Here is a 24,505-nt window from a genome sequence, read left to right on the forward strand (position 1 = left end):
TCGTTTCAGAGAAACAACTTTTCTGAGTAAAGATTCTTGGTTGAAAGTTTTTCTTCCAGCACTTTGAATATATCATCCCACTCTCTCCTGGCCTGATGAGTTTCTGTCAAGAAATCTAGTGTGGTTCATTTTTAAACATTTTATTGTTGAAATGTCAAACACTGAGCCAATAATATCATGAACCCAAGTTCCTGTGAACCAACATTAAAAAATTTCAACACATGGCATTCTGGTTTCATTTATAGCCCCACCCACTTTCCCTCTAAATCCTGGACATCATACTGTTTCATCCATACTGCTTATGTTTATATTTCTAAAATATAAGTACTTTAAAAAATTCCTAAAATAACAATAATTCCTTAATATCATCAAAAGTGCAACCATATTCAAATTTCCCCAATTGTCTCATAACATTTTTTAACACTGTAAGAATATTTACTGAAATCAGATTAAATTTATTCATTAACATAGGGGAAATCAGTATCTTTAATAAAGACAAGTATGTCTATCTGAAAATGCAAATCTTTCCATTTGCTTATCTTATTTTGTATCCATCATGCATGTGTGCTCAGTCACTCAATCTCATCCGACTCTTTGTGACCCCATGGACTGTAGCCCATCATGTTCCTCTGTCCATGGGATTTTTCAGGCAAGAACAGTGGAGCTGGTTGCCATTTTCTCTTCCAGGGCACCTTCTCAATTCAGGGATCAAACCTGCGTTACCTGAGTCTCCTGCATTGGCAGGCAGATTCTTAACGGCTGAACTTCCTGAGTGTATCCATCAGTGTTGTCTTAAAGTTTTTTCATATAGGTTTGCATCTCTTGTTAGAGTTATTATTAGTTATTTTATCATTTCTGTTCACATTGTAAGTGGGACTTTTCTTTTTCCATTACATTTTCTAGCTAGCTATATTTTTAATATAAAAAAGCTTTTCATTTATGTATATTTTTGTATTCTTCTGCCTTACTGACTTCTCCTACTGTTTATAGCAAAAATTTTAGTTGACTTCTTGGGTTGTCTAGAGAGACAACCATATTGTCTGCAAATAATAGACGTTTTCCTTCTTCCTTGTCAACTTTTAAACTTCTAATGTCTTTCTCTTACCTAATTGTATCAGCTATTACCTCCAATATAATGTTAAGTAACAGTGATGACATGGGCATCCTTGTCTTGTGACTTTAGTAGAAATAATGCCTGAATTCCCGCTTCACAATTAACAGTGTTGAAAAAAATAATATTAGTTCCCTAACTATTCCATTTGGATCTGAAAAAGATATATTTTTTCACATTAGGAAAAGTGAACTTGACTTCTATCTTATAGAGTTACTTTTAAAAATCAAGAGTGTTGATTTTATCAAATGTTTTTCTGACACCTATGGAGATGATAATTTGATTTTCACCCTAGATTCATTAATGATGAATTTTATTATAGATTACCTATTTTTTTGTGTTTTTTTAAAAATTTAAGTACCATGTTGTGCCAGTTTTAGGCGTATAGTAAAATGATTCAGATATATAGTTTTTTCCTGCTTCTTTTTTTTTTCTTTTTTTTTCAACTTCTTTTCCATTATAGGTTATTAGAAGATATTGAATATAGTTCCCTATGCTATACAGGGAATATAGCACAGAATATAGCACAAAAAACTGATACAGAATATAAGTCCTTGATATTTATCTATTTTACATATAGTAGCTTGTATCTGTTAATCCTACAACTTTTCTATTTATAGTTGGCTTGTTCAAATTAGGCTCCAAATAAGATCCATATCTTGTAACTGGATATGTCTTTTAAGTCTGTTTTTTTACTTTTTATTTTTTAATAATTTTAGACACACATAGAAGTTGCGAAACTGATACAGAATTCCCATGTACCCTTTGCCCAGCTTCCCTTAATAATAGCATGTTACATAGCCATAGGAGAATTGTCAAAACCAGGAAATTGGCATTAGAACAATACTATTAAAAGTATATACTTTATTTGGATTTTACCAGTTTTCATATGCACTCATTTTTCATTTGTTTCCTTTTGTGTATATAAGTCTATGAAATTTTACCATATGCATAGGTTTGTGGAACCATTGTCTGGATACAGAACTGTCACCCAGAGAAAGTTCTTCATGTTACATCTTTTTTTTAATTTACTTTATTAAAGTATAGTGATTTGCAATGCAGCATTGTGTTAATGTGTGATTCAGTCATATATATACACACACTTTCTTTTTCATATTGTTTTCGTATGGTTTATGTGCTATGTCTTTATAATCACGTTTCTCCCCAACTCTAATTCCTGGCAATCACTGATCTGATCTCCATCACTATAATTTTGTTATTTTGAGAATTTATATAAATTAAATAATTTAGTATGTTACCTTTTAAGAGTGAAGTTATTTTTTTAGAATGCTTTTTTTTTTTGCAGTGCTGTGCAGCTTTTGGGATTTTAGTTCCCAGACCAGGGATTGAACCCAGGTGGCAGTGAAAGTGCCAAGTCCTAACCATTGTACCACAAGAGAATTCCCTAAGACTGAATTTTTCACTCAGCATAATGCCCTTGAAAACATCCAAGTTGTCACAAAAATCAATAGCTGATTTATTTTTATTGCTGAGTAGTACTCCATAGTGTCACTTTTAACTAAGAGGTTCCCCACTCATCTCTTGTTTTCTTGCCATTTATTTATTGAGAATCTGTCTTATAGAATTTTCCTCATTCTGGATTTTGCTGATTTTAACCCCCCAGTGTCATTTCACTTGTTCCTCTATTCCCAGTCCTTCCTATAACTGACAGTTAGATTCCTGATCAGAATCAGATGGGTTTTTTGTAAGGAACCCCCATCCCCACTGGCAACTCTGAGGCAGGTGTTACTGAACACACTTGGAGAAAGAATGCTGTGGAAGAAGGAAGAAAATGCCATGGGGACTGGCGCAGGTGGAGGAGGCTTTCCTGTAGGAGAAGGGCCTTGAACTGGCATCGTACTCCAGGCAGGCAGCCTTGGAGACTCAATGTGAGGCTCCACTGTGGCAGAGGATCGGATCGGGTTGGACAGAACTTCCTGTGCCAGCTTCATGGTGGGCTCTATGGAAGACTGAGCCTGGGATACTGGTGAATTTCCCCCCCAACCCCAAATATCACCTCCACTCCTGAAACACTCCTGAGCTGAGAACTAACCCAAGTGACTAGAGGGTGTGCAGCTGGAGGATGGGGCAATGCCTAGCAGGGCCATGTTGGAAGTCAGGTTCAGGGGGGCAGGGAGGGAGCTGTGAAATTGTCCTAAGGCCCCTATGCACCCTAGGCTTCTGCCACAGCCTCTAGAGGTCTCCTTCCCAAGATGAAAGACCTGAAATCCAGAGAGGTGAGGGAGATGCCTACAATTCAAGAGGTGGGTGGAGAGCTGGGAAGGAGGAGGACCTTGGAGCACAGAGGAAGATTCTCAAGAGTCAAGAGGGCCCTCCTGCTCTTCTAAGGGAATGGAGCCTCTGAAGCCCTGTCACATGGTGTGTGGGGGGGGGGGGGGTGGGAGTGCTATGCCACTTTTGCTTACACATGTCCCTCCAGAAAAGTCAGTGCAACCATCTAGGCAGCATGGTTGGATAGCTCTGATGTGCCAAGTGTCTCTCTGTATTGTCCTGGCCTCTGTCCCGCCTTCCAGGATCACAGAAATGAGTGCGATCCCTCTTCGGCACAAAGGCCTGCAGGGTGCTTGAAGACAGCACTCCCAGAAAGACTGGCCAAAGCATTCTGCTGTTTATAAGGTCTAGCACGTCTGATCCTCACAGCTCTTCTGTGGGAAGTATATTTTTATTACTGTTGTTGTTGCTTCTGTATCGTTGTTGTTTAGTCACTAAGTCATGTCCAACTCTTTTGCAACCCCATGGACTTGTAGCTCACCAGGCTCCTCTGTCCGTGGGATTTCCCAGGCAAGAATACTGGACTGGGTTTCCATTTCCTTCTCCGACCCAGGGACTGAACCACATCTCCTGCATTGCAGGTGGATTCTTTACCACTGAGCCACCAGAGAAGCAGAAATAGGCTCAGAGAGGTCACACAGAATTTTGATGTACATGCTTCTCAACCTTAGCTTCCCTTATCATATTCCCTTGAACCTTGTCTTCCTCAAACTAAAGAAAGTCCAACCATAATTCCTCTTACTGCCATGAGAGGTGGGTTTTCCAAGGGGCACTAGTGGTAAAGAACCTGCCTTCCAGTGCGGGTAGACATAAGAGACATGGGTTCGATCCCTGGGTCGGGAAGATCCTCTGGAGGAGGGCATGGTAATCCACTCCAGTATTCTTGGCTGGAGAAACCCATGGATAGAGGAGCCTGGCAGACTATGGTCCATAGGTTTGCAAAGAGTCGGACACAACTGTAGCGACTTAGCATGCACACACACACCATAAGAATGTCCTTTGCTTTTTCCTCAATGTTCCAGGAGTAAAGACCCAGGATGGGAGATTCTGCCTTCTGGGCAGAGAGGGACAGAAACTGAAATAGAAATATTTTCTCGGGTTAGTGAGGAGACGGTGAGGTCCATCAGGCTATGGGAACAGCCAGATGCCCGGTGGGGTGAACTGGGGATCCTATTGCTCATTCTTGGAGGAGTGTGGTGTTGGTGGGGGGATCATTTCCTGGCATAGAACAGGCTGGGGATTCCCATGAAGAGGTCACTCTGTATCAAAGGAGTCACTGGGTACAGGCCCACAGAGGCAGGAACAGGAAGCTGGTCTTGATAAGGCACTTGGAAAGGTATGTCTGGAAGATGCTTTTGTGGCTGGAAGATGGGTGAAAGCTGAGGTCCAGAGAGGGGCAGAGGCTTTCACAGAGACATACAGCAGGGCAGGAGTTCAGGTCTGGATACCGCTCCAGGCCACTTGATTACCACGTCACTTGATTCTCACATTGAGAAGCCTGGGCCATGCAGTGGAAGAGGATATTTCCTCAACTAGGTCCTTGTTGACTCCTGCCAAGCTTCAGAGATGGCCTTATGTGAGGACTTGTCATACTCAGGACACAGTGTCAGGAAATCGTGCCTGTCCTGTGTCAATATGTAGTGCTGTGGTGTTTCAGCATGCCATCAAAGAGGGCTGGAGTACCCCAAGGACACACAGCTAATACAAGGTAAAGCCAGGACCTTGTTCTCCAAGGTCTGAGTCTTCTCAGCCTCAACAGGACCTCCTAGAAGAATACAGTGTCTTGAGCCCAGACTGAGAGCAACAGGAAGGGTGTATTTGCAGGTGTTTGATCCTGCAAATTTTTTTTTTTTTTTTGCAGGATGTTTTTTTGCATTTTTGCAAAATGCAGGTGTTTGCAGGATCTGGGCTGTCTCTGGCTTCTCCCAGTCCTTCCACATGCCTCCCATCCCACATGCCAGCCTGTTGGTTTATATTGAAGCAGACACCCAGGGGCTCTGTGGATAAGCTGGGAGCTTCTGAAGTTTCTTCAAAATGGATCATCTAAATTTCCCACAATGTAAGATTCTGTGCTTTTCACTCTTTACCAAGCAAACTCCTGCCTATCTCATAAAACCCAATTCAGAGGTACAGCAAATGACCATGTATGAAGCCACAGAGAGAGTCACATCACATTCCAAAGAATCTTACAGACCATGATCTCTGACCGCAGTGAAATATAATTAGAAGTCAACAAGAAAAATATAAACCTCCCATAGGTTGAGAAGCTAAAAAACACACTTCTAAATCATCCATGGGTTAAAGAGGAAATGACAATGAAGTTATGAAATATTTAGAACTGAATGATAAGGAAAGCACAAGCAGTTTCTATTTCCATTGTAAAGTCAAAGTCCCTGAGCCCAACATGCCAAGAATCTTCTGCACTCCCCACCCTCCTCCTCCCAGCTCTGGGTCCCAGGAGGCTGACCTCTATGGGCTACATCAACTGGTTCCCTTGTCCTTGGCTTCTGGTAGGATTTGGCCAATGGGGAAACCTTCCCAGAAATCAGATGGAGGGAAGTGAGGCCCCTTTTTACCCCCAGTCCTTCGCAGTATGATTTGCTGTAGGCAGGGTATGCCGGTGGAGCTCAGGCCACAAATCTGGTCAGTAGTGCCATCCTCATAGCTCCCACTTTTACCTCTCCCTCCCAGCACCCCTCCAGCCTTGGGCAGACAGCAAATGGCTGCTAGTCCTTTTGTGATATGCAATCCTTGTGGTTTTCCTACACCCTGACTATGGCTCTAAATACTGCTTTCTTTAAACTCTCCTCGGAGCACCCACTTCGGGTATTCCATGTATTTCCTGCTGGTAACGCCACGCTTACCAAGTGCTCACTGTCAGTCCATAACCAAGTTCTCACACCTGGATGGCTCAGCTCTGATCTTGTGTTATCTCTGTGAATTGGTCCCCCACCCCACCCCGGGCTGACTCATCAGCACCAAAGTTCACCACTGGGTCAGCTCCATCACCTGATCTCCCCATTCTCGGTGCACAAAGTCATACTCAGTAAAGGGTATTAATCATGATATCAAACAAATGAAGGACTAGGTTTGAATTCCTTCTGTATACACTAGAACATGCAAATGTTCGCTTATAGAGGATCTGGGGCAGAGTTAAGACTCAGATATTGGGGGAGGGGGGAAGTGGCAGCTTTAGACTGGGGCAAAAATAGGTATTCAACATAAAATGAATCTTTAGTTCATTTTTAAGACTCCAGTGTGTTCTCATGCCATCCAGCAAGCAGACGTTCCAGACACAAGAGGAGCCCAGTGGGGTATCTGGGCCACGTAAATGCCTCCTGCCACTCTCCCCACCTGCTCACCTCCAGCACCCCTCCAGAGTAACTTCTGCAGCCCATCTGTCTGCCTTGGCCCTCCTACCGTAGAAGGCCGCCACCCTTCCCTCCCATCCCAGGGCAGAGCCTGCCAACTGGTCCCTGGGCCTGGGACCCACAGTGTGCATTCAGTGCTTCTGCAGGGTATGTGTTTGCCCTCAGGGGAAAAAACCCAGGTAGAAAAATAGGGAAAGCAGAACAGATCTTGAAGGGTTTGGATCTGATTAGAAGAAAGGAAGGAAAAGAGATGTTCCAAAGTGGAAATAGCTGGAACAAAAATGTGGGTGAGTGAGGGAAAAGGGTGGAAATGGGATGTTTTGGCCCAGGAGTGAGGAGAATCTGCCCAGCCTGAGCCAAAACCCCAGCCCTGGTGAGTGAGGTGAAAGTCTGATCTGAGCACTCTTGGGAGCCAGTCCTTTGAGTGCTGAGGTAATGGTTCCCAAGGCGGTCGTTCATTCAATCAGCAAGTGGGTATTAAGTGCCTGCTGTGTGCCAGGCACTCTGCCAAAAGCTGAGGGTATGGGAGTGGATGGCAGATCTGATCTCTAATTGAGCTCAGCGACAAGGGAAACACTGACGATTCTAGGAAGGCAAGGAAACCACCGTTATCCAGCTCCAGATAGAGCTGGATAAAATGGGTTTGTCCCCATTTTACAGTCAAGAAAACTGAGGCTGCCTCCTTGGCCCTCCTAAGAGAACCAGCTCCAAGTCCTTTGGCACTGGGAAGCTGGGGGAGCGATGTGGACTTTCCGGAAAGGCGAAGGTATTGGGAGGGGGGTCCTCTCTCCCCGCCCCTTCCCCGCCCCTTGGCCGCAGCGTGGCGGGGCCGGGAGGGCCTGGGCGGAGCAGGCGTCGCCTTGGGGGCGGAGGGCGACAGCGGGCTCAGCAGGGCAGGCAGGCGGACAAGCGAGAAGACCGGCACCGCCGGGAACCGGCAGAAGGAGAGAACCACGCGCTGGGGATGTGACTCCGCGACCAGAGAGGACTCGCGCTAACCCACCCGGCGGACCCCGTGAGTGAGTTCCCCCCGCGCCCCGCCGCGCACACAGCCCAGCCTCTCTTCCACTTTCATTTCTTCGGCTGTCCCGGCATGGCACCGTCCCCAGGCGACCTGCGCCCGGAGCAGACTGCCCACAACCCTGGTTCCGGGGTCCGGGACTCGGAGCTAGAAAGTCAGGGTGGGGTGGGGGCGCGTCGGTTGAAGAGGGCGTGTCTTCGCAGGCGGAAATTTCAGGCCTGCTCCTCTGGGTCCTACGGCCCATCTGTCCCGGCTGCTGAGCTGGGGAGACGGGGGCGTCAGGTGTTCTGGGAGAGGTCGAGGAGTGGTCGTGGGTGGCCGAGCGCCACGGGGAGGAGCTGGGAGTCCTCGTCTCGACATTTATCTTGGATTTCTGCTCTCAGCGCTCCCGCCCACCCCCACCCCGCTAACACACATCGGTCTACTCTAGGCTGGATTCTGGTTTCCAGCTGGGGCCAGGCTCCTGAGTCAGGACTGGAGGAGTGGCAGGTGTGGCCCTGGCAGGGGGCTGAGTGTCAGAAGCAGGCAGGGCTCCTCTGTGGCCTTTATTTGGGAAACGCAGATGCCCACCCAGGGAGCGAGCCATCACTGGCCACTTTAGGAATGAAAGGACGTCCAGAGTTAGGAAACAGGGGCCAAGAGGGGGAATAGCCATGGTTCCAGGGAGGGGACAGAGATTCTGTGAGATAAGAGACTCACTAAAGGAATGAGAGTGGGAAGTGAAAACAGACAAGTGGCCTGGATACAAGGGCATCTATCCATGTTCCCTCCCTCACAAGCTTTCATTTCCCCGGGGAAAGACCCAGGCTTTGACATTCTGCAGCAAGAAGGTGGGACCCTAGCTCACTGGTTAGGACACCCAAGTTGCTGTGGAGTGTGGGGGAGGCACAGTGTGTTGGGGGAACAGGAATTAAGTTGGTCTAGTGGATGGGAAGATGCTTCCCCTTTTCCTTCACTCCCCGCCTCTCTCCTTATCTCCACCAGACCAGTTGCAAGCAGCTAGGGCAGGAAAATGGCCCTTGACCAGTTGTCATGCCCCAGCTTATCCCAGTGTCCCATTGTGCCATTGGAGATGCCCTGCTTGTGACGTGCTGAATGAACCCGGGCTCCTGAAGTCCTCTTCCGGGGCCTCAGTTTCCTCATCCATTCAAGAAGTAAGTGAGGCCAATTGATTTCTCAGGACTATTTCAACTCGGTGATTCTTGCTTTTGAGCTTTCCACAAAGCCTGAGCATCCAGTATGTACCAGGCCTGACCTAGGCTGGGAGGTGAAGCTGGTGGAGGACAAAATGACCAAAGAGTAGTCTCCACCCGAGGACAGAGAAATCTGGGTGCAGTAGAGGAGGCTATGGGAGGAGGTAGTGTTCAACGTGACAGTGGGAGTCAAGCCCAGGGACCAGTGTAAGAAAACATACAGAAGCAGGAGTTGGGGGGCTGTCCATGGATCAGGAAGAAGCCCAGAGTGGTTGCTCTAGGGAAGTGGGGCAAGAAAGCTAGGATGAGATGTTGTATGCCAGGGTAGGTTTGTTGGTAGCTGTCGGTGAGGGTGGCTGTGCAAAGGTGGAGAGCCCAGGGAACCAACTAATTGTAGTGTGATTTTAGAAGCTCCTGCCCTAAGACTAATGTGAGTTTCTTTTCTTTTCTTTTTTTTTTATTTCGTGGCCATGCCACATAATGTGTAGTATCTTAATTCCCTGACCAGGGATCAAACCCATGCCCCTTGCATTGAAAGCGCAGAGTCTTAATCACTGGATGGCCAGGGAAGTTCCCTAAGCAGAATTTAGATGCAGGGGCATGTGAAGTGTGGAAATCTCCTCTAGGGTCAGGAAGCTTGGGTCCCACACTGAGGACTTCTTTGGGTGAGAAGTTGAGGGGTAGCAGATGGATGACCTGCCACATCTTGGAGGTTTTTTTCAAGATGACAAGATCCTGCGGGGAGACCTGCCCATACCCTCCAAATTCCTTTCATTTTACTTGACTTCTCCCCTCCTGGCCTGTGTGTTATGTGTACAGGGAGGAATCCTTGTTTCACACTTCTCCACTAGCTTGACTTGTTGTCTGACATGACAACCCACATGTGCCTTTGGTTACACCCAGTTGTCACCTTGCTCCCACCCTCCTTTCCCCAAACCTGACCCAGTATTACTAGAGGTGTGAGAAATGAAAATACTACAGTGTCAGCTCTGAGGTCAAGGCCAGGCTTTGTGGCTGTTTTCAAGCCTTAGTCTAGGGTTAAGAGTTCAGGCCTTAAATTGACCAGGGTCAAGGCCAGGTCAGAGTTCAGCCTGGAGCAGCTGAGTGCTTAGCCTACTCTCAGCCTTAGTGCTCGGTCTGGGGTCAGGATCAGGGTTCATGTGGCTAAATTCCAGTGGGTACCTGGGTCCCTGCATTTCCCAAGAGCACAAGCACTCAGGGAAAATGAGGTGATTACTCTGGAAGTCCCAGGAACTTGGCCTGTGAGTGACCCGGGAAACTGCATGGGCCGAGTCCCGCCTGCTGCAGGAGTCATCCAGCAATGGTGGACGACACTAGAACTCAGGTCTCCTGTCTCAAAGCCTAGGGCTCTTATCATCGTCCCCAAAGGCTGTTCTGAGTCTGAGATCCTTCAATTCTAAGAAGCAAAGCAAATTCTGAATTCTGGATGGTCCCAACTGGATGATGTGACTGCATTTTCCTGCCTCCCAGTGAGGGCCAGGCACATAGTAGGAGCTCTAGGAATGTCTACCGAATGTCAGGTGCAGTGGGAGGGGCCAGTGGCTTGTTCTGGTTGGGTTTCAGGCTGGAGAGGCAGGCTTGGGAGCAAAGATCTCCAGCCACTGTTGAAGGAAGTGGTGTCCTTCTAGACCTGCCACCCTCCCCCTCTCCTCCAGTGCCTGCAGTCACATTCAGAGGCCACCCAGCTGGCCATCTGAGAGCTCTTTCCTTTCAGGGTAGTAAAAGGAAAGGACATTTTTGGTAGAAAAGCCCCTCCTGCTCCCTGGGAATCCCCGGTGGCCGGATGGACTACGGGATATCCCAGAGGAAGCCGAGGGTGGGGGCTCCCCCCTCTACCGTCAGTACAATGCCGGCAGGCTGTCCCACTCTGTACCAACTGGCCCGTGAGATCCCCAGAGATCATTTCACCCAGGCCCCTGCCTCCTGCAGGAGCCTCTGCCAACCCGCTAATAGTCCACAGCAAGTCTGAGGAGCACCTGTTTGGAGCCTATGCCCAGCCCTCTCTAAGACACAATGAAAGTGGAGAGGGAAGAAAAGAGGTGGGAGGGCTGTGAAAAGCTTGGCAGAGGAAACCAGGGGAGCTAGCAATAGGGCAGGATACTGGATTGAAGGGATGAAGAGGCTTTAGATTCCAGGCTGAGAACTCCAGGCCAAAAGTCAAGAGGTGAGAGGGCAATGATGTGGCCGAAATCAAGTCCATTTGGTAAGGACCTGACCACCGTGCTCCCCTCTGCCCTTGGCCCTGGCAGGGCATCCTCAGGTCCTGCCCTTGGCCCCTTGGCCCTTGGCCCAGCCTGGCCATGGCACTGTGCCTGAAGCAGGTGTTCTCCAAGGACAAGACGTTCAGGCCGCGGAAGCGCTTTGAGCCGGGCACGCAGCGCTTTGAGCTGTACAAGAAGGCGCAGGCGTCGCTCAAGTCCGGCCTGGACCTGCGCAGCGTGGTGAGGTTGCCGCCGGGCGAGAACATAGATGACTGGATCGCCGTGCACGTGGTGGACTTCTTCAACCGCATAAACCTCATCTATGGCACCATGGCCGAGCGCTGCAGCGAGACCAGCTGCCCGGTCATGGCCGGTGGGCCTCGCTACGAGTACCGCTGGCAGGACGAGCGCCAGTACCGGCGGCCGGCCAAGCTCTCAGCGCCGCGCTACATGGCGCTGCTCATGGACTGGATCGAAGGCCTCATCAACGATGAGGATGTCTTTCCCACGCGCGTAGGTGAGTCTCGCCTGGCAGGCAGGTCAGGCTCCTTTTTTTGTTTTGTTTTGTTTTCTCTGGGGCCTCTTTTTGTCTGAAGCTTGAGTGTCCCTTCAAGGACCACCCAGGCAAGACCATGAAGATTCTCAGAATCTTCCAGAACAAGTGCCTCAAGGTGCTCCTAGCAAGTCACCCTGTTTGGGCTAATCTGACTTGCTGCCGCTTGGGAGTCTTTTCTGACTCCTGGCCCCAGGAAAGGAAAGGGGATCGGGACTGGGGGTCAGAGAGCATCTCCACTGCAGTGGGCCCTCAGGGAAGAATTTTTCCATTTCAAGCCAGTCTAGGAGCCTTGTCTTAGCTCAGCTGGGCAGCCTGGAAGGGTGAGGGTGGAAAGGGGAGATGAGTGACGTCATCCTGGCCCTGCTTCCTTATTCAAGGGCAGCCGGAGGGGGCGTTGGCTTAGAAGCTAAGCTGGCATGACCTTGTGTTCATCACTGCAGCCCGCCCTACCTGGCCTCCTGTGCATCTTTGTTAAGGTTATGGGAATCAGAGATGGGCGGGCCAGGGTGGTCAGGCCCGGAGGGGAGAAGTGTGAATGCTGAGGGCCTTGAGTCACAAATCACCACCCACACCCCTCCCCATTTGGTGGCCTGCCCTTTCCTGCACTTTTATGTGCAACCCAGGTATCTTCATTTCACACGAGAGGAAACAGGTGGAGAGACGGACAATGCACTGAATCAGGAGGTACTCAGAACTTGCTCAGGTCTTGTGGGACCCAGGACCCCGAGTCTAGATGGGCAGGACAAGTCTGAGGGATCTGGGCTGGGCCTGGAAGAGCTCACAGGGAGACAGGGCTCAGCCCCACCCGAGAGCACTGAGGAAGGGGAAGGGCCTCATGGAGTGGGGTGAGTCAGTGTGGTCCTGTGTCTGAGTTCTTGTTCCCTTTTAGTTTTCACCCCCAGGCCTGTGAGATCCCAGATGCCTGTGCCTTAACCCTGGGATGACTCTGCCACAGCAGAGAAGAGGGTGTAGCCTCAAATTCAACTGTGAGCATGGGAGATGGTACAGAAATTGTGCCTTTTTCACAGAGAAAGTCCTGGGCTTTCTCGCTGGCAGGGTCTATAGCATTTATTTGAGGGGTGCTTCGATGCAGTGCAGAAAGGGCTTGAATCCTGCCTCCAGTCTATAGTAATTAATAGTTATGTGGGCAAGTGGTTCCATGTTTATGCACCTCTGTTTTATCAAATCTAGAGTGGCTGCCATATCCATTAGCATACCAGGCTAAAGGTGCAGAGGACCCAGCACAGAGCCTGGCTCACAGATGGAAGGTTCTTGCAAGTGTTATTGAATGTGTGAAGGACTGAGAAATATCCGAATTCATTCTTGAAGATTTAGGAATTCTCAGGATTGGGGTCTGGGGCCCACTGTGTGAATGTTGCAAAGGGGAAGAAGTCAGGTGGGTTGGAGGGGCAAGTCAGGATCAGATTATGAAAGGCTTTGAGCAGCTACCATGCTGGGAAGACAGGATTCAATCCTGAAGGCCCATATTTTTAAAAATGGCCCCCCCCCCAAAAAAAAAGTGGGCCCCAGATATTGATAAACTCCCCTTGGAATTGCATCCAACAGTGTTATGTGTAAGCACCTACAGATTCATATGTTTCTGGAGAGAATTGTGGCATAACTTCCATCATAGTCTCAGCAGGGTTGGTCAGTGATCCAACAAGGCTGTAGAGTCCTGTTCAGGGTGATGGGGAAATTGGAAGATGATTTGTATTTCAGCAGCGGAGAGGCACAGTGAGCTTTGTGCTTCATTAAAAAGGGAAGTATGGGAGAAAGCAAACCTTGATCTCTGTTTCCCACAGGGAAGTATGCTAGGGAAAGAGGCCATCCTGGGCGGTGTGGGGGAAGGGCAGGGTTGGGCAGAGTTTCTTCAAAAGGTTGCTGATGTCTTGTATCTATCTGCCCATCCCACCCCCTAGGAGTTCCCTTCCCCAAGAACTTCCAGCAGGTCTGCACCAAGATCCTGACCCGCCTCTTCCGCGTCTTTGTACACGTCTACATCCACCACTTCGACAGCATCCTCAGCATGGGGGCCGAGGCGCATGTCAATACCTGCTACAAGCATTTCTATTACTTCATCCGCGAGTTCAGCCTGGTGGACCAGCGGGAGCTGGAGCCACTGGTGAGGCTAAGCCCCCACTGCCCTCCCCTATCAGGGCTAGCCTCTGTGAGTTTTCAGATCCAAACGCTCCGTGCTTTAAGAAAATCCAATACCCAAGTGGATATATTAGGGGACCACAACTCATTTAATAGTGGATTTTGTACTTTAATAGTGAATTCATTCAAGTATCAGTTTACAGACACAGGTCTGCAGCCTGGAGTTGGGGGGGGGGGGGGGTGTGTGGCAGGCAGGGGCCAGGCTCAGGCAGAAGAGTTGCCAGGGCCTGAAGTTTGGGAAGAGGCTGCCTGGTACACTGAGCTCTGACTGACTCCTCCCCACCTTGTGTCTCTGCAGAGGGAGATGACAGAGCGGATTTGTCACTGAGCCCAGACCTGGACCTTGTTGACTGTCAGATGGACCATCTAAACACAGAGTGTCCAGGGGAGGGGACCCTCAGAAGTCTGGTGGCAGAGGAACCTGAAGGCCCTGGAGCCCCTCCACACATCCAAAGTCCCTGAACTTCTGGTTCTCAGGAATCTGCCCACATGTCCTCCTGACTGCTTGGGAGTAGAGAAAAGAAGAGCTTAAAGGCAGGCAGACAGGAGGAAAGGAGGAGCTGACCCCCCAGCATGAAGTCTAGAGGGTTTCTGCTCTGACACTTGACCCTTCCATGGTGCTTCCCAAGCCTGTTTGGGGAGTGTGGATATGGCTGAAGTGACAGCAAGAAAGGTGCAAGAGCATGAGCAGCTGGTCTGTGAGTGGACACAGATGAGATGTGTGTGTATATGTGTGATATTGACTATGGGGTGTGTCTGTGAGAGCAAGCTGCCTTAGACCCTTCCTGGCACATGGGCCCTCCACAAATGTTAGGTAAATGGATGGATAGATGGAAGGAAGTAGGGACTAGGACCTTCAGACCATGACTACTTAGGAATGATGATGAGTCAATCACCCCATTTGGTGTGCCTGACCTTGTGTGTTAAGTGCACAAACTGTGGTTGTAGATGTAGCTCCATATTTGAACCTTCCAAGCCACCATTTTCCATCAGCATGACTTCTGGAGAGCTGGTAGGAGTTAGGAAGGGGAGCCCTATCCTAAGTACCTAAAATCCTGGCCCACCATCAACACGGGTTTGGATTTGCTCAGCCAGAGATGCTCATGTGCTATCATTTCCCTCATCCCTCTGCCTCCAGGAAGGCCTGGTTATAGACAGCCTCCTAGGTATCAGGGGTGACCCCTCATGTCCACAAAGGTCCTCTGTCCTTAAATCAGGAATCATCCACTCCAATCTGGCTCCCCAAATCTCCAGATGTGGTTGTGAGGATCTGAAACCCAGTAGAAGATAATCCTCTAACTCACAGAGCTAATGAACTTGAACTGGGAAACTCCAGAGCTTTATCTCCCATCTGGGATATTGAGGACCACACAGCTGTGAACAGACTCTTCCAGGCTTGGAGAGCCCCCATCCTGCAAGTACCTGCCTCCTTCCCAATCATCACTGAGACATTCCAGCTGGTTGGATCTCAGAGCATAGCTATCCACAGAGAAACTGGCATGGTCACTCAGCTCTTACTACTCAGCACCTCCATATCCAGCCCTGCACCCAGACACACAAGTGAGAAAACTGAGGCAGGGACAGGGCCCTCCTCTCCTGGAGACGGTGGGCTGGGGGGCCAGGATGGAGAACCAGAAGGAATCTGAGGATCATCCAGTCTCGCTTACAGAAACATCCGTGGACACAGAAGAAAACTGAAGCCAGAAGAGATATGGGAGAAATTGTCCGAGGCCTCCCAGCAAAGCTTTTGTGGAGCTGGAGTAGAAACCAGGGGTTCTGACTTTCACCCCAGGCCTGTGGATTGCCACACAGGGAGATGAGAGGCACTCCAAAGGAGTGTTTGACAGCTCTCTCCAGAACACAGCTGTTTTTTGCTTCAAGCAAGGATTGCTAGCCTGATGCCAGAGTACCCCACCACCCCTGTGGTCTGCTGGGGTTGTCTGCTGAGCCAAGCCTCCAAAATCATGCCCCTCTCCATGGCCCTGCAGCTGCCAGATCTCTGGGGAAGCAGATGGGTCTCCTGGGGCGAGCCAGCTGGACCTGGGACAGCTGCCTCCAGAAATTCCCAAGGGAAACACTGGCACAGCAGCTTCGCCAGAAATTCTGGCGTGGGGCTGGGGGTCCGGGGTTGGGGGGAGTCAAAGATTCTCCCCAAGAGGACTGTGTATTGGGAGTTGGAGTCTAGGCTACTGCCAGTGCTGATTATGAAAGGGGGGGAGCAGAATGGGGACAATCTATTTTTTGTGAAACAGAGGGAAAATTTATCTTTGTTATTTTTGGTAAAATAAAGGAGGCAAACTAAAGGGCCTGGTGGGAAACTGTGGTCTGGGTGCCACATGGTTCCTGGGCAGGCTGTGGAAGGAACTGGGCCAGAATGGGGCAGGGAGGGCTTTGTGTCCTGAGATCCTGGGCCTTGTGAAGGGCTGGCTGGTGTGGTCATGTCTGGCCCAGCTTTCCAGGGTGGAGACACTGAGCTTTTCCCAGGGCTCTGAGAATTCAGGACCTAGAATTCCTGGGCTAGGCTAGAAACCTTAGAGTGGAGAGGGCTGGGCCTTACCTTCGGGGAACTCAGTCTCTTTGGAGAGATTGTTTCAGCTCAGGGTGCCTGTCACTGGTCACTCTTACCCATCCTATTAATCTGGGTGGTTTATTGGAGCTAATGGGTTAAGAGACAGGACAGAAATACAGCCCTAACCCTAATCAGAACAGAAGAAGGTCTTAAGAGAAGGCTGTTTGTTGGGTGCTGGTTAGAGCTTCAGGTGGGGGTGGCAAGACATGGGCTGACTCCTGAGTTTATTCCCCAGGGACAGCTGACGCTCTTAGCTCAGGTCCTGCTATCATTCTACAGCCCCTTACCCCAACTGCCTAGATAAGAGTTGAAAAACAGCTTGGTTCTTAAAGAGTCAGCAAAGACCCACCTAGAGCTCTTCTTTCTCCCTGAGAAGGAGACAACCTGGCTTTATGCAGTGGCTCTCCTAGGAGGCAGAGACCTGGGTGTGAGTCTCAGCCCAGCCCCCAGAATACTCTGGCACATTCCTTTCTCCTCTGAACCTCAGTTTCCCCCATCTCCTTCATGATCAGGTGTGGGAGTAAGGGACTTACTGATTTCTAAACTCCTGGTTACTCAGTTTGGATCATTCACAATAGTAACAAATACTATGTGTTAGGTATGGGCTTTCCAGGTGGCTCAGTGGTAAAGAGTCCACCTGCCAATGCAGGAGACTCAGCAGACATGGGTTCCATCCCTGGGTCAGGAAGATTCCCCTGGAGAAGGGAATGGCAACCCACTCCAGTATTCTTGCCTGAAAAATCCCATGGGCAGAGGGGCCTGGCGGGCTACAGTCCATGGGGTTGCAAAGAGTCAGACACGACTGAGCGACTGAGCACGCAACCTGTGTTAGGTAGAACTCTAAATGCTTGACATGTAATAGCTTGTTGAATCATTTGTTGCCTGGCTACCTTCCTGATGCCCAGTGTCCCTCCTTTTGTTGCTGTAGGCGTCTAAGGCCCTCCACTCTGCAGCCCCTTCTGGCTTACCAGAGGAGGCCCCAGTCCAGCATTCTACAAGGTGGCTTTGCTTGCACACCTCCTATGACAGGTCACTCACTACTTCCTCAATTACTAGACTCAGAAACTTCAGGCTCTGGGGTCACAGTTGTTCTGGAATACACCATATAAAGGTAGATTTATCTCAGAACTGTGTGGCCAAGACCTGTACCTCACATGACAATGTCTGAATACATCAGAAAGCCCTCATAAAACTACTTTGAGAAATTCAGAGAGGGAGGCTTGGAGAAGACGACGACAGAGAAAGAAGATAAAAGAGAGAGCTGGGGCCTCAGCTACACAAAGAAAAGAGCCCCCCATAGGGCAAACTTTGGCAAGAGAGGATCTGGGGAGAGGCAGTGTATTGAATGTAGAAGGGCAGTCAGGCTGCAGAAGGCTTTGTTTTCCTGTTGGTTCAGGAGCCATAAAAATATTTGGAGCAGGGAATAGGGAATCAAGCCATTTGCCCCACCCTGGAGCAGAGCGTTCACCTGCTGAGTAAAGGATGCCCCAGCATCCTTGACCCTCATGAACACTGCAGCCTTTTGGAGGTTGTTTCCTGCTGGTACTCCCACTGCCCCACCCCCCAGGAGTTGTGTGGAGTGTATGGTGAAGGGAGCCACAGGCATGGCTGGAACTCCATCTTATGTGGGGAGACTTTCCTTAAGACTTTCCTCCTCTGAGCCCCTGGAACCCTCATCTCTGTATAACTGAACTTGGTTGCCATGTGGGGCACACAGCAATTTTAAGAACCTCAGTTGGAACCTAAGCCTGAGTGACAGGATCATCTGGCTATTGAGATATTCAGAGTTCAGTTCAATTGCTCAGCCGTGTCCAATTCTTTGCAACCCCATGGACTGCAGCATGCCAGGCTTCCCTGTCCACCAACTCCTGGAGCTTGCCCAAACTCATGTCCATTGAGTCAGTGATGGCATCCAACAATCTCATCCTGTGTCATCCCCTTCTCCTCCCGCCTTCAATCTTTCCCAGCATCAGGGTCTTTTCCAGTGAGTCAGTTCTTCACATCAGGTGCCCAAAGTACCGGAGCTTCAGTTTCAGCATCAGTCTTTCCAACGAATATTCAGGATTGATTTTCTTTAGGATGGACTGGTTGGATCTCCCTGCAGTCCAAGACACTCTCAAGAGTCTCCTCCAACACCACAGTTCAAAAGCATCAATTCTTCAGCTCTCAGCTTTCTTTATGGTCCAACTCTCACATCCATACATGACTACTGGAAAAACCATAGCTTTGACTAGATGAACCTTCATCAGGAAAGTAATGTGTCTGCTCTTTAACAGGCTGTCTAGGTTGGTCATAGCTTTTCTTACATGGAGCAAGTGTCTTTTAATTTCATGGCTGCAGTCACCATCTGCAGTGATTTTGGAGCTGAAGAAAATAAAGCCTGTCACTGTTTCCATCATTTCCCCATCCATTTGCCATTAAATGATGGGACCAGATGCCATGATCTTTGTTTTTTGAATGTTGAGTTTTAAGCCAGTTTTTTCACTCTCCTCTTTCACTTTATTCAAGAGGCTTTTTAGTTCCTCTTGACTTTCTGCTATAAGTGTGGTGTCATCTGCATATCTCAGGTTATTGATATTTCTCCCAGCCTGTGCTTCATCCAGCCCAGCGTTTCACATGATGTACTCTGCATATAAGTTAAATAAACAGGGTGACAATATATAGCGACGACGTACTGCTTTCACAATTTGGAACCAGTCCGTTGTTCCATGTCTGTCCTCGTTCTAACTGTTGCTTCTTGACTTACAGATTTTTCAGGAGGCAGGTAGGGTGGTCTGGTATTCCCATCTCTTTACGAAATTTCCAAGCACCCAAACCTTTTTAAGAAATTTTACAGAATTCGTTCTCATTTTTAAAAAGACTGGCAGCATTCAAAATATTCCTCCCAAGCATGCAGAAGCGCTCCGTAAATATAATTATACCTGCTCCTTGCCCGGCCTCCTCCTTCCAGGCACTTCCCAGGACTCGTGACCTCCAGTCCGAAAAGGTAGCTCCAGAAGGCGCCAAGCCCCGCCCCCTACCAGCAATCGCCCCGCCCCTCTTCCATCACGCCTGCGCAATTTACTTGGTACGTCCCCACCCTTTTCCAGCCCGTAGCTAACAGGACGCAGGCGCAGCTCCGCCCCTCACGCCTCTCTTAGGTCGGGCCCGCCCCTCGGGGCTAATACTGCCTCTTCCGCGTTCTCTGGGGAGCGTTCTGTAGGTGGAGTGCGAGCGACCTGTCCCTCCAGGAGTCAGCTGAGGTAAAGCCCAGACAGCGAGATACCTCTGCGAGTAAAATGGGGCGCCCACGGGGGAGGGGGTGCGGCCCGTGAATGAGTCCTGTTCCTGGGAAGGAGCTGTTGGGGCTTTCGGAACGGCCCGAGGTCACGACCAGATTCTATTCTGTTGCCGACCGGCCGGGCGGGCAGGAGGGGACGGACAGCTGAAGGAGCAGCTTCTTTAAGACCGTCCTTGAGGCTCCGTCTGGGACGAGCTCTGGGCGCATCGTGTGTCTCCAGTCCGGGCTCAGCCGGCGCTTGGGTTCGGGGCTTGGGTTGTGACAGGTGTCCGAGGTCAGAGTTTAGCGAGGGGCCGGTTTGAGACTCGTACGTATCAGGCTATATGGCTGGGTTCAAGGCTCAGGCAGTTCAACGTCCTGAAATTTTTTCGTGTGAGGAATGTTTCATATCTGTGTACTCCATTATTTTAAAGTGAACTGTTTTCACTTCAAAGTTCCTGACGTGTGTGGGTCGCTGTCCTGTGAGGAGAGAAAATAGTGTGGGATACAATCTGTCTACTTAGGGAGTTTCCAGGCTACCTTGTCAGATGGTCAGTGGCAGATCAGAGGCCAGCGTGGGTGACAGGATTGCAATGTTGGAAATACTCGAGTTTGGGTCAGGCAGACCTGGGTTTAGATCTCACCTCTGCCACTTAAGTAGCTGTGCGCCTTCACCACACCAGCCTCTGATCTGCCACTGACCATCTGACAGGTGGCCTGGAAACTAACTCCCTAAAGAGACAGACTGTATCTGCCACTAAGTAGCTGTGCAAGTTGTTTTCCCACCCAGAGCTTTAGCTTCTCTTGTATTAAAAGGGCACAGGAGGGTCATTGTGAAGGTGAGTTGCAGTCTTTTAGTGTGATACCTGTCATGAATTGGGTGCTGAATATTTTGTGCATGAAATGAGTGTGATTTCTAGGAATTAGGTCATTTTGGACGTTAGAAAGGCCTTGGGGGAAGAGTTAAAGTGACCTAGGTTTTGAAGCCTCAGTGGGATTTACAGGTGGAGCTGACCTTGCAGGTTGGGTCAGTGTTTGTTGACCAGTCCTCCTATGCCCAGCACTGTCCTGGACAATTCATGTCTGTTATTTCACTGCATCCTCAGCCATTTGACCCAAGTGCTTTCAGCCCCACTGTCCTTAGCTTCAGCCCCTCTAAAGAAGCTTTGGCTGGAAGTAATGTAAAGAGGGTTGGTGTTTTGTTTTGTTTTTTAATGTGGAGCTGGGGCAGCTGGAGATTTTGGTGATCTCCCCCCAACTTCTCCCACATCAGTTTTTCCCTTTCTGTGATCCACAGTGCTACTTGGTTTCTTGACTTTGGGAGGCCTGTTTTGCTAGCAGATTTTGATGTTTATAGGGCCTAGCATGGAAGCACCTCTTTAACTCGGATTACATGAAGCTGAACCTGGGCAGTGAGTTCTGTGAACAGGAGCTGTTGGATTCTGGCACAAACTTATGAAGATCCTATAGTAATTTAGTAACTTGGTTCCTTTTACCTTTTCATGGGTGCCCATGTGATCTTCCTGAGAAATGTTCTCAACATATCTCTGCTCAGAAACCTTGGTTGCCTACCTTATGGAGTTTGGGCTCCTTGATCTCATGGAAAGGCCCCTCTATTATCTGTTCCCAAATCTCTCTCCTGCCCTGTTTCCCTTTGTTCTCTCAAACCTGCACCCTATGGCCCAGGCAAAATAAACTTTTTTTTTTTTTTAATTTCCCTCAAGTACTCCCTTGCATGTTCCTTTATTCACTCTTTCTAGAGTCCCCACCTCCATCTTTCAAGGCCTGTGTCTCCTGTAACCTGCCATTGAAGCTTCTCTGATCCCTACTACTGTATTAGTTGCCCCTTCCCATCTTCTGTAGCAGAAGCTACACCTTGAATATAGCTCTGATTACAGTATGCCTTGGAATATGTCCCCCAAGATGTGCTCTGAGTACATTGGTGGAAAGGGACCATGCCTATTTCATCCCTCCTCTGCCTGGCACATAGTAGGCCTCTGCAGTGTGTGCAGTCCTATGAGTCAGTGACATTTTTATATACTCGCTTTGGTCTTTGTTTTATGAGCTTTCAGGTTCAGAGTGGGCCTTTGTATTCTTCCTTCTTTTTGTGCCTAAGGAGAGTCCTAGTTTAGATTGATGGTGCCCTAATTATAGGCATCAAAGGTAAGAAAGTGCAGGAATCCTGCACAAGGCAGAATCTGTCATTGCTACTATTGTTTTCAGCCTCTTGCCTTGCCTTTGCTGTGAGTTCTGTTGGCAAGGAGGTGATGTTCTGTTCAGGAACCTGCACTGAATGTGTTATAGTTCACACAGGGGAAGGTGCACAGGTGGTTTACCAATCAATTGTCCTGACCTTGCCTTGGCCCCTCTCCTCTGGGAACCAGCAGCTACAATTTTTCCTTGCCAGCAGCTTCACCATCTGGAACAGGAAGGCTCTTTGGTGATTGTAGAGAAATATACCTCATTGAAGGCACAGCAAGCTTGGACAACATCTGGTTCTTCTTTGATTTTACAGATGAGAAGAGGCCCACAGAGGGGAAGGGACAAGACTGGACAAGACATGAGTCAGTGGTAGAAATAATATGAAAAGTGAAAGATTCTGACTCTGTTTTCTTCCAGTCTGCTACTTTATAAGAAAATATTGAACATTTATTGAGTACTTCTTATGTGGCATATACTGTTTTAAGTGCTTTATATGTGACATGTCAAAACTATGTATTCTACAGACTTGGGAACGGAGGCAGCTAGAAATCATTCACATCTACTTTTGGGTTCTACATGTTTGCTTTATGGGCTTCCCTGAAAATCAGTTGGTAAAGAATCTGCCTGCAAGGCAGGAGACCCTGGTTCGATTCCTGGGTCGGGAAGATCCGCTGGAGGAGGCATAGGCTATCCACTCCAGTATTCTTGGACTTCCCTTGTGGCTCAGCTGGTAAAGAATCTGCCCATAATGTGGAAGACCTGGGTTCAATCCCTGGGTTGAGAAGATTGCCTGGAGAAGGGAAAGGCTACCCACTCCAGTATTCTGGCCTGGAATACTGTTTGCTTTTTAATATGGTTTCAATGGCTGTCGTTCTAACCGGTGGGGTAGAAACAGTTCTTCAGGGTCACCTACCTCCATGAGGGAGTGATGTCCTCCCAGCCATGTCTTCCTGTATCCTGAAGAAATACCTTTAGACAAGTCCAGAGTGTGTTGAAAGAGTGGGTGATAGAATGAAGCAAACTGCGTGAGTATTGGTGGCTCTTAGTTTAGGAATATTAGTATACTTTAAAAATTGCGTGTTAAACAAGTCAGGCAGTGAGAGCAGAATTTTAGAAACTCAGTCCAGGAGGTTTCCGTAAAGTTTCTCAGTCAGTGATTCACTTCAGTCCAGTTGCTCAGTCATGTCTGACTCTTTGCGACCCCATGGTCTACAGCACACCAGGCCTCCCTGTGCATCAGCAACTCCCAGAGTTTACTCAGACTTGTGTCCATTGAGTCAGTGATGCCATCCAGCCATCTCATCCTCTGTCGTCCCCTTCTCCCTCTGCCTTCAGTCTTTCCCAGCATCAGGGTCTTCTCAGATGAGTCAGTTCTTCGCATCAGGTGGCCAAAGTATTGGAGTTTCAGCTTCAGCATCAGCCCTTCCAATGAACACCCAGGACTGATCTCCTTTACGATGGACTGGCTGGATCTCCTTGAAGTCCAAGGGACTCTCAAGAGTCTTCTGCAACACCACAGTTCAAAAGAATCAATTCTTCGGCGCTCAGCTTTCTTTATAGTCCAACTCACACATCCATACATGACTACTGGAAAAACCATGGTGGCAAGATTCAATTCAAAAAACACACATTGAGCTCTTTCTACATACAGGACCCTGGTATTGAGAAATACACACAGCAGAGAGCAACACATTTCCTGCCCTCCTATAAGTAATTGTCTTCTCAGAGCCTTCTCCCTCCAGTGTAGTTGGCAAGACAGATAAGTACATAAATAATGAAATCAGGTTGACTCTAGTAAATGTAGTAAAGAATGTAAACAAAGTGGGAGAAATCAATCCCAGCATGACCAAAGGGGGTTCAGCAAGGATTCCTGAAGGTTGGAAAATTTATGCTAGGCCTTGAAGGAGGTTCATTCCAGTGAGAAAGAACAGCTTGGGCAGTGGTCTAGAGGTGGAGATGAAGTAGAGGGAGAGGAGTGAATTTGGTGAGGAAGGGAAATAAACTGAAATGATGAATTATGGCCATAATGTATAGAGGTGTGACGAGAAGAACACTGACATTTATCTAGTCTCTACTCTGCTTTGTGGCTGAGTGTATCAGATGTATTACACACTATAATTTATTTAATCCTCAGAATTCTGTAACATGGGGATATTTAACCCAATTTAAAGTTGAAGAAATTGGACCTCAGAAAGATTAGAGTGATTTTCCCAAAGTCATGTAGTTCATAAGTGACAGAGCTCGGTCCAAACCTATTAGTGTTGGATTCAGAGACCTGTGTTCTTTTCATTATACTGCAAGATTCCAAATGCTGTGACTAGGGCTCTGTTTATTCTGTCTTCCAAAAGGAGGTAAAGAAAGTTGGAGAATGGGAACATTTTGTTGCAGCACACGAGCTCTTTACGTTGTGGCATGCAGGATCTAGTTCCCTGACCAGGAGTGGAACCAGGACCTCGTGCATTGGGAGCATGGAGTCTTAGCCACTGAACCACCAGGAAAGTCCCAATAGTAATACTATTGATAATTATTATTGATATCCAATTAAGTATTGG

General features: G+C 48.5%; 2 protein-coding genes across 8 annotated transcripts in view; both read left to right on the plus strand.

Moving 5' to 3' along the window:
* Positions 1 to 7,657: 7,657 nt before the first annotated feature.
* On the plus strand, positions 7,658 to 19,135 carry MOB3C (MOB kinase activator 3C). Of its 4 annotated transcripts, none has more exons than XM_065913771.1 (5): positions 7,658 to 7,789; positions 8,780 to 8,949; positions 11,259 to 11,727; positions 13,686 to 13,888; positions 14,222 to 19,135. In XM_065913771.1, exons 3-5 carry the CDS (start codon positions 11,310 to 11,312, stop codon positions 14,249 to 14,251), a joined length of 651 nt encoding a protein of 216 aa, XP_065769843.1. In that variant the 5' UTR covers positions 7,658 to 7,789; positions 8,780 to 8,949; positions 11,259 to 11,309; the 3' UTR covers positions 14,252 to 19,135. The 4 variants fall into 4 exon arrangements, with proteins under 4 accessions (XP_065769843.1, XP_065769834.1, XP_065769821.1 ...); XM_065913749.1 differs by having other exon boundaries at positions 7,674 to 7,793; XM_065913762.1 differs by lacking the exon at positions 8,780 to 8,949 and having other exon boundaries at positions 7,659 to 7,789.
* Positions 7,681 to 24,505, plus strand: part of MKNK1 (MAPK interacting serine/threonine kinase 1) — a 57,441-nt gene continuing 40,616 nt past the window's right edge. The window contains exon 1 of one of the 4 annotated variants that reach the window (XM_065913732.1): positions 7,681 to 7,793. The gene's annotated coding sequence lies outside the window, so the exon portion shown is untranslated. Of the gene's footprint in view, positions 7,794 to 19,632; positions 19,735 to 24,505 lie in introns of those variants that run through there. The other 3 variants (XM_065913723.1, XM_065913739.1, XM_065913719.1) reach the window with 3 other exon arrangements.

This window comes from Muntiacus reevesi, chromosome 1 (genome assembly GCF_963930625.1).
Source record: "Muntiacus reevesi chromosome 1, mMunRee1.1, whole genome shotgun sequence".
NCBI lineage: Eukaryota > Metazoa > Chordata > Mammalia > Artiodactyla > Cervidae > Muntiacus > Muntiacus reevesi.